At 57.0% G+C, this 12,061-nt stretch overlaps 1 protein-coding gene across 3 annotated transcripts in view; it reads left to right on the top strand.

Annotated features, from left to right (window-relative positions):
- Positions 1-12,061, top strand: part of SMOC1 (SPARC related modular calcium binding 1) — a 159,363-nt gene that overhangs the window by 139,506 nt on the left and 7,796 nt on the right. For all 3 annotated transcript variants that reach the window (XM_066342015.1, XM_066342014.1, XM_066342013.1), the window contains exons 9-11: positions 83-165; positions 2,653-2,758; positions 11,576-11,820. In XM_066342015.1, the coding sequence (XP_066198112.1) occupies positions 83-165; positions 2,653-2,758; positions 11,576-11,820 (434 nt within the window). The remainder of the gene's footprint in view (positions 1-82; positions 166-2,652; positions 2,759-11,575; positions 11,821-12,061) is intronic.

Here is a 12,061-nt window from a genome sequence, read left to right as displayed (position 1 = left end):
GGTAGGCTTCGCGACGACGCAGGTCATTGCTGGCAGTAGTGGCTGCAGTCCCCCCTCACCCACCCTGTCTCTTTCTTCCCAGCTACGTGATGCCTAGCTGTGAGAGTGACGCCCGGGCCAAGAGTGCAGAGGTCGACGACCCCTTCAAGGACAGGGAGCTGCCAGGTGGGAGATGAGGCCGCCCGTGCTGGCCCTGCCTCTCTCTGTCCCTTCCTCTACCCGTCACACAGAGTGGCCCCTCCTGAGGGTCTGTTTCTCCATCTGTGAGGTGAACAGGAACATGGGACAGGGTGTTCCCGGAGCCAGGAGCCCAGAGCTGAGGGGTCTGCGCCCGGTCTAGGATGTGTCCCTCAGTCCTGTGCCCTCCATGGAGCACACTGCTTCTCCTCCATGCCCTTTCCTTTTTTCTTTGAAACGTGGTCATTGGGTGAAAATCCTAGCCCTGGAATTCTACAATTCATTCTCTATCCTGTGGTGATTGGGGCAATGCGCTGGGTGCTGTGAACCCTCTCTTCCCAAGGCTGCGGAGAGAAGATGGCTTACAGGGAGGGCTGTCTTGGAGGGGCAGTGTCTGTCACCTGCCCTGACGAGTGCTTTTGCAATGATCTCTGGTGGCCCAGCTCTGTCATTGGGCTATGACACAAGACACACAGGCTGGGGGTTGGCCCAGAACCTCTAAATGGCTTCTGTGCTGGGTCTCCCTTATTTACTAATGAGTTACCAGAAAATTAATAAATGTTGGTGGCTTGAAACCCTGTGGTCTTAACCAGCACCAGTGGGGACCAGCGCTGTCCCAGCAGAGCCCGAGCTCTGCGTCAATCAGGTATCCCCGATTCAACTTCCCCACACAGCGGGACGCTCCTGCTTAACAGCAGGGCTGGCGGCCTCTTCGAGACTATTCCTGAGGCAGCTATGAGGATGCTACTTATCAGTGCCAATCACCACAGGAGGAAAGGCATGACCGACACACAGGTTAGTTGCCAGAATCACACAGGCAGTTTATTACTCACATATCCTATGACGTGCCTGGGTACAGCTCAGTGGAACCCCATTGGCGTGTTCCTCTTGGTTTTCCTTGGTCAGAGTGGCATGGAGACAGTCCACATCCAACATTGGAGTCAGGATGACTGACTGCAGCTGGGGCCCCCTCAGCTTAAGTACCCTTTCTGGCCTAGCCTTCTAACAGGTGTTAATCTACGGGATTATCACATCAAGCCACTTTTAGGGAGTTCCTAGCAGGGAGCCCTTTTTATCTACGTATCATTTCCCACACACACTGACTGGGCCCTGTGCAGAGGTCATGACCTTGCCTATAACATCTCTACACACTAGGGTAGCTCTTGCCCAGAGGGCGTAGCCTTATTCACTTGCCTTAATGGCTTTTGATATTATATCCTAACTCATTTCTACAATATTTGATTTCCTATATTACTGTAACATTATATTGTTGTAACAAGTGCCATGGGAGCCTGACCCACGTTTTCATTCCGCATTAAGACTCTGAAGGGAAACCTGGAAACAGGACTCTGAAAGTGGGGGGTTTCCAGCTGAGTGTGGTGTGTAGAAATTGCTCCGTTCCAAGAATGGAGTTGTTCAGGCCGGGGTACCTCCTCCTGCCATCTCCTCACCAAATGTGAATTGGGATTCGGCCGAGTGCCAGCACCGAGGCTCATCTCATGATCAAAACTGACATGAGGCTCACGTAGGAGACGGTGAGCACAGGAATGAATGGATGGTTACGAGCATGCAGGAGGAGCAGTGGCAGCGGCTCTAAGAGAAAGAGCAAGACGCTGTGAGGTGGGCAGGGAGAGCCCACCTCAGGGTCTGTGGCGTCTCTGAGAAGGCAGTGTTTAACCAGAGACCTGGAGGATTTGCAGAGAGAAGACAGTGGAAGTGTCACCCAGAGGAGGACTCTGTAGGGAGTGTTGAGGGTCCGTTTGGGACCGGCAATCATGAGTTTACCCGTCTCTCCAGTTGTGTGGTGGTGTGTGCACCAGCAATACTGGGCTACGTGGGTGTCAACGTGAAAGGGCACATCTGTGAGGGTTCATCGTGCTTTGGGTATTGCTGGAATAGTACAATGGAGGAGAAGAAAACTGAGAGCATTCATAAGGGAGATTTGGTCATTATCATCTAAGTTGGATGAGAAATGAAAAAGAGGAGGGGGTTCTTGGATAGATAAACTGGTAGGTTTACTTGAGTCATCTTTGACCAAAGGGGGTCTCTCTGTCCCTGGTGTCCCTTAAGCACCTGGCCCTTGCCTGTAGAGCAACATTTTTAGACTCTAGTATGACTGCTGGGTCATACTATAGAACGAGTTTGCATTCCCCAGTAGACTGAACTTCACAAGGATAAGGGCCCTATCACCCTGTGTTAGACCCCTAACTAACATTTAGCATAGTACCCAAGGTGACACACAGCAAAAATTTGTGGAATGAAAGAAAACTGATACTATTGTTATCTCTTTGGTGTGATGGTCCCTTTGTGGGCTGCAGGTAGAGGAGCTGTGGCGATTTATGAGAGTCATCTGAGCAGGACAGGATTCCAGAGTGGATTTGGCTGGACAAGGACTTGGAGAGGGTTTTGGAAATGGTGGTCGCTGAGGAAACTGTTTACCTGGCCTCGGCCTTCAAATCTCACCTTGTCTTTCAGGCTGTCCGGAAGGGAAGAAAATGGAGTTCATCACCAGCCTACTGGATGCTCTCACCACAGACATGGTGCAGGCCATTAACTCAGCAGCGCCCACTGGAGGTGGGAGGTGAGAATGTGAGCAGGACTTGGGCCCAGTGGGGAATGTGGGCCCCCTGACTCTTCCAGTGCTCTGGAGGCTGGGGGTGAAGGGTAGAGAGGGGTGGGTGGGGCCAGAGCTGGAAGTCAGTCCTTTTTCTGAGAGCACTTTGTCCCACTAAAAATCTCCCTGCCCCTCTCTCCTCCCTGTTCTTTGTTGCCCGCCTCTAGCTTGTGGTTACCAGTTTACAGGCTGGTCAGGGGTGTCTGGAGACTTCCAGCACTTTGGTCTCAGGGGTGGATACATTGGAGTGATAGCCCTCAGCGGCAGGAAGGGGGATGGGCACGTGATGGAAGCAGGGAGGGTGGGAGGGAGTACAGAGCACTTGGTAGTTTTCTTCTGAGAAGGAAGGGGCCATGTGCCTTTTTGGCTTCCTGAGAATTACAAGAGGCTCTGGGCAGTGGGATTCGATACTCCCTCAGCCAAAACCAGCTTAGTTCAGGAGCTGACGTTCCGGCTGCAGTCGTCCTGACGCGAAGCCGCAGTGCTCGTGCTCCGCAGTGACCGGCGTCCGTGGCGTTCAGTAATCTGGGGCCATTAGGTCAGTTGGTTGGAGCAGGCGTGCACCCACGCATTTGCCCGGCACCTGTTGAACATGTACAGCGTGCCAAGCACTGGGCTAAGGACTGGGGTTCCTTCAAAGAGTGCAGCCTAGTGGGGATAATGGGCTCTAGACGTACTGACAGGCTGTGTGGTAAGTGCTGGAACAGAGGTGGAAGAAGAAAGAAGGATTGTTAACTAGTCTGGAGGAGTCAGAGAAGGCTTCCTGGAGGAAGTGATAGCTGAGCTGAATTTTAAAGGCTAGGTAGGACTTAGCCAATAAAAGAAGGAAAGCCATTCTAGGCAAAAGGAAAAAACACTGTGACTCCAAGCAAGCTCATGTCTGTAGGTCAGTATGGCTGGGCTGGGGTGGACGGGGAAGAGGGAAGAGGAGATGAGAGTGGTAATCACCTGTCATCTAGGCAGCAGAGGTGGGCAGGAGCCAGGTCTCTAAGGGCCTGTCGTACCTGCTTCCCAGTAGGAAGCCGGAGGAGGAGGCACAGCTGGGTGGGGAGGGGGAGGGGGGCTGGGGCGGTGCCGGGGTGCTTGCAGTGGAGGAAGTACCCCATGCTTGGCAGGGACGGGCAGCCTGCCTCTGAGCCTGTGAGGCTCACCACGAGGAGGTGCTCGTCCCCCCACATCGGCCCAGAGGAGAGCGTGGTCATCAGTGAGGCAAGGAGCACCGCCCCGGTGACCGGGCTGGAGCAGGGCCCCAGCAGGGCTCCCTCAGTGACCCTCGGGAACCGCAGGGCGTGTGTCTAGGGTGGAGAGCAGGACTGCAGGCACAGCTGCCGGTGCCTCCGCGTCCTGAGGAGGGTGGAGGCCGCCGTCCTGAGAGCCCATCTGGATGTCACAGGAAGCCCAGCGGCTGCCTCTCCGGCTGCTGCTGTTGGACGCGGCTTGTCTGGGGCGCTTGCTCTCAGCACCCACGGGCCCGTGAGCCCTGAGGCTGGCTCTGGGCCAAGCTCTGTTTTTGCTCCCCTCGTGCATGGGCGAGGCTTCCTCGGGGGGGAGCGCAGTCACGTCTGAGGAGCCAGAGACAGGGTCTGACGGGCCCGCCAGTGGGCGCAGCCCGGGTGCTCAGCGACGGGGTGTCTCACGTAGAGAAAGCTGTGTCTGGATCTCCCAGGAGACGGGAGGGGTATGAGTCTTGAAAAGGCATATTCAGTATTATATGCCTTTATGCTGTTTATGCTTGGAATATGAAAAGATACCTCTAATTTCATGCAGAAATGGGTAGGAGATATTGATGTTTATTAGAAGAGAGGGGGAAAAAGGAAGGGGCATAGGGGTGTGGGCTTAACAGTGTGTGTCTGGGTACTTCCGCGCCCCCCCCCCCCAACTCCATGAGGGCTGCTGGCTCTGGCCAAGTGCTCAGGACCCTGCCTGGCACGTGAGCTTCAGTGCTAAGGAGACAAGACTTCAAGCCTCACCCCATAGCTTCCCCAGGGGCCCAGACCCTGAGACCACGTGGGCTTGCTCCCGGCAGGCTGAGGCTGCTGGGGAAGGACCCAGCCCGTGGGTCCTGGGCCAGCAGGGAGTGTGCCAGCAGGGGCCGAGAATGCAGGTGGGCCTCCCTGCCAGGGACCGTCAGGACCCATATCTTACCCTCCGATCATGGCCTGAAGGGATTAAAAATACGCTTTCCTAACCTGTTTCTTAGTGTTAAGCGCATATAACCTGATTGTGTTTGGTTTCCATGCGAATGAAACGTTGATCCGCATCTGGTCATTGTGCTCCCTAGAAGCCAGACTTGTAATCAAAGGGCAGACAAGAGGAACCAAGAAATAATTTAGAAATCAAGGGCCGTGGTGGGGTAAGAAGGAAGAGAAAGAAGCAGTCGTGCAGGGAGGGAGCTGGCCGGGGTTACTGGTTTTACCGGGTCCAGAGGTCTCCCAGACCTCCCCCTCGTGTCCCCAGTGAGCCCGACTCTGACCTCAGCTGGCCCTGCAGCACGGTTTTGCTGGTCTCCGTCCTCGTCTCATACTCCTCTCCTTCCCGTCAGTACTTTCCGGCTGCCCACCCTCCTGGGCACCTCACGCCCGCTCTTTCCTGCCCCGGAGCCTCCTCGTCAGCTGCTCCATCATTTCCCATCTTCCTGACATGCTCCTGCTTGTGCGTTTATGTTGCCCCTCAGACACTAGCCAATCTAAAGGAGCTGCTCGGTCACCCTCCAGCACAACACCTCTTTTTCAGTTCTCAGCCTAATGCTTACCACTGTCTGATATTTTGCTGACTTGTTTATTGTCTGTGTCACACACATCCTCTCCCCCCGCCCCGCCATGAAAATTTAAGTTCTGTGAGAGGAGCAGTCTCTACCTTCTTCCCCGAGGTAGTCCCAGGATTCAGAATAATGCTGGCCCCGTAGCAGGTGCTCAGTAAATATTTGTTAAATGAATAAACAGCTAGAAGGATGGGTAGGTAGGCGGAGGGATCCCTGTTTGGTACAGAGAAAGGTGTCTTGATAAGGCCTCTATCTTGGCACACATGAGAGCATCAAGGGGACACATGTGGTCCTCCCTGCATCCTCTCAGGGCCTGGCACTCGGAGCCGGACGCCAGCTGAGGCCGTTGGGAAGCAGTCTCCCTCAGGGACAGCAGGAGGAAGAGACAGGAAGGATATTTGGGCTGTGCCGAAAACACGGTGTCTTCCCTCCCGTCCCACCACCTGTTGAGCGTGGAGATCTGAGTTCTGCACAGACTCTTACATCTCTACCCTCCCCTCGTATACGCTCTGTGCTGGATTCTGGGGACATTCAGGGACAAGGGCATAGTCCTTGGTCTGGAGGAGCTCCTGGAAGAAGAAATAGCTAATCATGTGATTGCACAATAAAGTCAGGATAATAATAGAGGCAGATAGGTGCTGCAGGGACTCAGGGCAGGGAGAGCATGTGAGAGAAAGCTGTCCTCAGGAGGCGACATTTGAGCGACCTCCTCACTTATGGATGGGAAAATGCTCGGACCTAGATGGACCCGGTGAAGGCCTCCTAGCAGAGGGGCCCACGGGGTGGGGAGGTATGAACAAGGTAGGAACTGCAAGAAGTATGGTTTACCCCTGGGAGGCAGGCTGTGGACAGACAGGGGACGAGGCTGCAGAGCTGGGCAGAGCCCAGATCATGCTGGACCTTGTGATTCATGGCAGAAAGGGCAGCAGGGGACCACGTGACTGGATGGGCAGGCGGGAGCCCGTTGAAGCAGGAGGGCTGCAGCAGCTGTGGGAGTGAGGGGTGAGGAAGGACGGTGCCGCTGGGGGGGACGGGGTGATGCACAGAAGCTTCCGTAATGAAGTCGATAGGATGTGACGACTGAGATGCAGGGAGTGGAAGAGAAGGAGATGTCTACTTCCTCTTCTTGGCCTGCTAGCTTGATTTAGGGGAGAAATCAGTGCCACCCAAATCTAAAAGCAGACAAAGTAGAATGGGGTGTCCATGGAAACATCTGTGGCTGGTGCGTGGGAGGGGTTGACCTCGTATCATTTCACGACAGCCATTCTCGTGAAGGCTTGTGGATGATTGGGTCACCCTCCCGGTCCTTCCGACCAGGTCTGCGTGAGGCAGAGCTCTCCGTAGATCAGCCCTCTTCCGGTGAGCATTGTCAGTCCCCGACGAGAGTTCTGAGACTCCAGAGAGTTCTGAGTCTCCAGAGAGTTCTGAGACTCCAGCGGGTGACTCTGCTCCAGCAGGGGAGCCCTCTCCTTTTGTCCCTGGCCCTGGAGAAAGGCAGCTGCGAGGGGGAGGTGGGATGGGCCACGTGAACCCCCTGGCCCTTCACGTGGTCCCCCGGGGAGGGGCTGTCCTGACTGCGGCTCCCTCCTTCCTGCCCGGTGCGGTTACTGGTTGATGGCGTTGCAAGGAGGGGGCTGGAATGTGGCTTACTTGGCGTTTCCCAGCCCCGCCCTCCCGCACAGCTGGCAGGGCCGGACGCTCCAGATGCAGCTCAGTCGGTCTGCTTGGTTTGGCCAGTGCCTCCAGGCCGTCCCAACTCACCTTCTTTAAAACTGCTTGGGGCAGCAGAACTGGGCCCGCGGGCTTGGCCGAGGCCAGCTTCCCTGTGGTAAACGGGCTGGCTCTCCAGCTGCGCGTGGCAGCCAAGGCCTGGCGGGGCCCGGGTGGCGGAAGCAACACCAAGAGCACTGCGAAGGGTGCCACCTGCCACCGCCCAGCCTGGGCGCCACCTGCCACCTCCCAGCCTGGGAGAAGGCCCTGGCTCCAGCGGGCGTCCTTACCCCTGGAGGCAGCAGTCAACAGGACAGCCACCAACACAGCCCGGACATGGCATTTTACTGTCTTTCCACCACACCCAAGGACAGGCGGCTGCTCTGCATACCCAGAGAGCCCTTTTAGTAGAAGTGGGACTTTACCTGGAGGGAGGCTGTGGCTGGACCAGCAAATCATTGTTAAGTGGCCGTAAGGAACCATTGTACCCTCTAGTGTAGGGTCCCCAGCCCGTGCCTAACCAGCTGTGAACTCCAGCCGTCCTGGTCTCCGGTGGGTGTCCTGTGTGCACGTGAGAGAGAGAGCTCTTGGGCGTTGGATCCAGTGTAAGCCTGGAGCCGGGAGGGCAGGCTGCCAGTTTTTAGAGGATACTTCGGGAAAGCTACAGTAGCAGCAAGTATCAGTAGTGTATGTAGATTTGAGGTTGGGATAAATTTGGGGAGCCTCACTGTGACGAAGGGGCTCTAGACACGTCGTCTTGAGAGATTCTTGGAGACCGGGGAAGGCCCCCCTGCCCCACGCCGTCCAGACTTCCCTGTGGAACCCTGAGCTCCCGGTTAGACTTCCCTGTGGAACTCTGAGCTCCCGGTTAGCAGAGGCTCCCCTGCCCCACGCCGTCCAGACTTCCCTGTGGAACCCTGAGCTCCCGGTTAGACTTCCCTGTGGAACCCTGAGCTCCCGGTTAGACTTCCCTGTGGAACTCTGAGCTCCCAGTTAGACTTCCCTGTGGAACCCTGAGCTCCCGGTTAGACTTCCCTGTGGAACCCTGAGCTCCCGGTTAGACTTCCCTGTGGAACTCTGAGCTCCCGGTTAGACTTCCCTGTGGAACTCTGAGCTCCTGGTTAGCAGAGACCCCTCCTGCCTTCTTCACACCTGCCCGCTGCTGGTTTGGCTCAGCCGGGATCCCAGCGGGTCTCGGTCCTAACTGGATCTGTGTGAAGCTTGCTAAGTCTGGGAGTTAAGGCTTTCACAAAGCCCCAAACCTGATGTACACAGTTTTAAATCAGAGTCCTTAACGTTGTTTTTTTCTATTATATTTAAATTGGAAATATGAAAACAACCCCAGATCCTTCCCTGTTACTGTCCTGTCTCACCCGATCTTCTTCTGGAAGATTCTTGCTTAAACATTCTTCCAGGGCATAGTGAGCCTCCTTCTCTCGAAATCAGGGGTTCTTTGCCGAGCCTGTGACCTTGGTTGAGGTTTGGGGGAGCCGTTAATCCCCTAAAACCTGCAGAGTTCTCCGTGTGTGCGTTTTTCTAGAGAGGGACTGCTGCTTACACAGATTCTCAGGAGGGCCCGTGAGCTTCCAGAGCTGAGAAATGCTCGCTTTACAGGTTCCTGGAGCTTGGCCTGGACACGGTGCTGGGTTCCAAAGCAGGACCTTCGCCCCGCCAGCATCATGCGCAGAGCTGGGCTCCGAACTCGAGGGGGGAGTGTGGTTCCTGGAGGTCAGAGTGCCTCCGAGCCGAGTCCTGCTCTAGCTGGGAGGAGGGGGAAAGGGGAGGCCTCGCAGGCTCCGCAGGGCGGGCTGTGGGCTGTGCGACAGAGAGAAAGGGGCTCCCTTGGAGGGCCCGCGGAGGACCACGGCTGGCCAAGCGTCCTGGGGGCCGCCAGGGGCTAGGGCAGGAGGTGAGCAAGGGCGGGGGGCCAGCAGTCAGAAGTCAGGGCTGCTCCCGGCCTGAGGTTCTGCTGGGAGTGAGGAGGGCAGGGACATGGTTCTCTGGATAAAGGGAGGGAAAAGGGAACAGGAGCCACGGGGAGCAGGGGGACTCCGAGGTTGCAAAGTGAGAAGAGAGGCTTCTTGTTGCAGAGCAACCCGAAGGTAGGTGCGGGGAGCTCCACCCGTGGAGGTGCTGAGAACCGGGCAGGCGCGAGCCCGGGAACACATGCTGGAGGCAGCGAGCCTCTCCTGGCAGGGCGTCCAGGCGAGATGACCTCATTCCTTCCCGTCTCAGCGACTGAGGCTCTATTATTCCAGCCTCTAGGTAGACATGACGCCATGCTGAGCCCAAAGGTCAGCTGCCTTCGCCTGGGACGCTCATGGCCCCCTGGCCAGCGGGGCCTCCCCGAGGCCCAGCTGCATTAGGAGCCTCTGGTAGGAGCGAGTGGGATACCTCTCCCAGGGCCCCTCCCCGGCTGGGGTCCTCCTCAAGTTCAGGAGGGGCAAAGGCAGGCAGGGCGCTCCTCCAGGGAGCGGGCCGACCTCCCCCCTGCACTGTGGGCATGCTGGCGGAGAACTGTCTGCTGCCCACCTGGTGCGCCATGCAGTGCCAAGCTCGAAAATGAGTGTTGCAGGTAAAATAGAGGAAGCTTCACGGCACCCAGATATCATGCACTGGCAGAGACAAGAATCTGAGCTCCACGCTGAATAGCGCCTATTACAGAGACCTCCCAGGCCTGGCTTCCATGGCAGACGAAGCAGATTCCCTTGAGCCTGAGGCAGCCATCCCTCCACCGTCCCAGGTCCTCCCTGCGTTAAACCCGTCAGGATGAGGTCCTCTTGGCAGATCCACTAATTGCGCTCTCTTGGAATTAGCCCAGGGAGCCCAGGGGGCCTGCCCGAGACTGCAGTCTACTTAATGAGGACTGGGCATTTACCAGGCTGGGGCTTTTTCCCCCCTACACGTCGAGGTCACTTGGGGGTAGGGAGAGGGGGGTGCTTGCTGGCTTGTTCCTAGGAGAAGGGTTAGGGACGGTCCCCTCCCTTCTGGAAAACCCAACAAGCCCCAGAGAAGAACCCCCGGGCATTGGCAAGTGCCCTGAATATTTTTCTTGCCGGTACAGCTACAGAATGTGCTGGCAGGCCTGAACCTCTGAGCTGGGATCCCTTTGGGACAGTGAGCCCCTCTGTCCCGCTTCTGATGTGTGGCGGTATGTCGTCTGTCCCAGCGCCGCGTACACTGAAGTATTTGGAGGAATGGCGCTCCCAGGCTCAGTCTTACGCACCCCACAAGGGAAAGGTGCCCAGAGATTTGAACACAAGGACCAGGATCACATGCCCTCAGTGCCAGCTCCTGGGGGCAGGAGTCCCGGGACCCCTGTGGCTTTGTCCTTCTGTTCAGAGACCTCGGTCTCCCCTCTGGAGCAGACCCAGTCCTGGCTTTAGAAGTTTTCAAACTAGTGCCCTGAATCCTTGTGGGGAAAAGATGAGGCACGAGTAAACGAAACGACGGGCAGGCGTGTGGGCAGTTACGCAGATGTGGTCACTGTTTGGTCACCGCGTGGTCACTGCTGTGCATCCAGACACCAGGAAGCTTTCTGGGCGACTGTAGTCCGTGCTTCTCACCGGAGTCCCCTGCAGGTTCTAGTTAATCTGTGGCGTCCTAGGCCCACCCCAGAGCTCCTGGCTTCAAACTTCTCTGTGGAGAGACCCAGCTCTGGCGGGTCTGGGACTTGCCCGTTTTGGAGCCTCGTTTGTGTCCATCCTGACTGCCTTCTGCTCTCAGTCCTACCGTACTGGGTACCTGGCAGTGATGGACCCGGGAAGCTCACACTTCACCCTGAGCTGCCACTGCCTGATTCATGTTTCCGGCTCTGTGTTGCTGAGATTGAGCAGCGTGAGGCCCGGGGCTGTGCCCTCCCAGGACCGGGCCTGGTTCTGGGCACGTGGTCATGTTCCCGCGAGCGTACATGTTCGTGTGTGAAGAGCAGCTTGTGTGGCAGGGAACGCTAGGCCAGGAGGACAGTTAGGTCTGCTCCGTGGTTTCCTCAGGTGAGTCAAATCTAGCCAGTGTGTCATGAGGACCCGTCTTGTACAAGAACATTCCTGGCTATTGTAGAAAGTGAGGCACATTCATGTGATATGTGTCACCCACTGGACTTGAGTCATCCAGGCCTGCCACTCACGTTGGGAGAAGATGGCTGGATTCTGCCACTGGCCGAGTGGGTCTCGGGGGCCCTGGCTGGAGGATCCCTTTCTCCCTGGCAGCCAGCACCCATCGCGAGCACCCTGGGGGAGCGAGTCTGGGAAAGCAGTGGTTCCGGCAGCACCCTGAGCCGTGTCCCCTGGGTCGGGGTGTCTGCCGCTGCCCAGGTTCTCAGAGCCAGACCCCAGCCACACCCTGGAGGAGCGCGTGGTGCACTGGTACTTCCGCCAGCTGGACAGCAACGGCAGCGACGACATCAACAAGCGGGAGATGAAGCCCTTCAAGCGCTACGTGAAGAAGAAAGCCAAGCCCAAGAAATGCGCCCGGCGTTTCACCGACTACTGTGACTTGAACAAGAACAAGGTCATCTCGCTGCCCGAGCTGAAGGGCTGCCTGGGTGTGAGCAAAGAAGGTGAGTGCTTGGCCTGGCCTTCCGGTGCTAGCCCCACCGGGCACAGGGGCCAGGGATCCCCAGGAGACGGGGCCCCGGGTCCTCGTTCAGTCAGCTGTTTCCAGGGACGATGTGATGCTTCGTGCTAGACGCTAGTACACAGGAGGGACTGATGGACAAGGTCTCTGTCCTGCCTTAGCCTCCCGAGGAGGTAGGTGTTAAAGTGTTCTCATCCGTTGTGCTAAGTGCAATGCGAGTGTCT

Source organism: Saccopteryx leptura, chromosome 6 (genome assembly GCF_036850995.1).
Source record: "Saccopteryx leptura isolate mSacLep1 chromosome 6, mSacLep1_pri_phased_curated, whole genome shotgun sequence".
NCBI lineage: Eukaryota > Metazoa > Chordata > Mammalia > Chiroptera > Emballonuridae > Saccopteryx > Saccopteryx leptura.
Note: the sequence above shows the minus strand (reverse complement) of the source record. Positions and strands in the feature narration are given on the sequence as shown.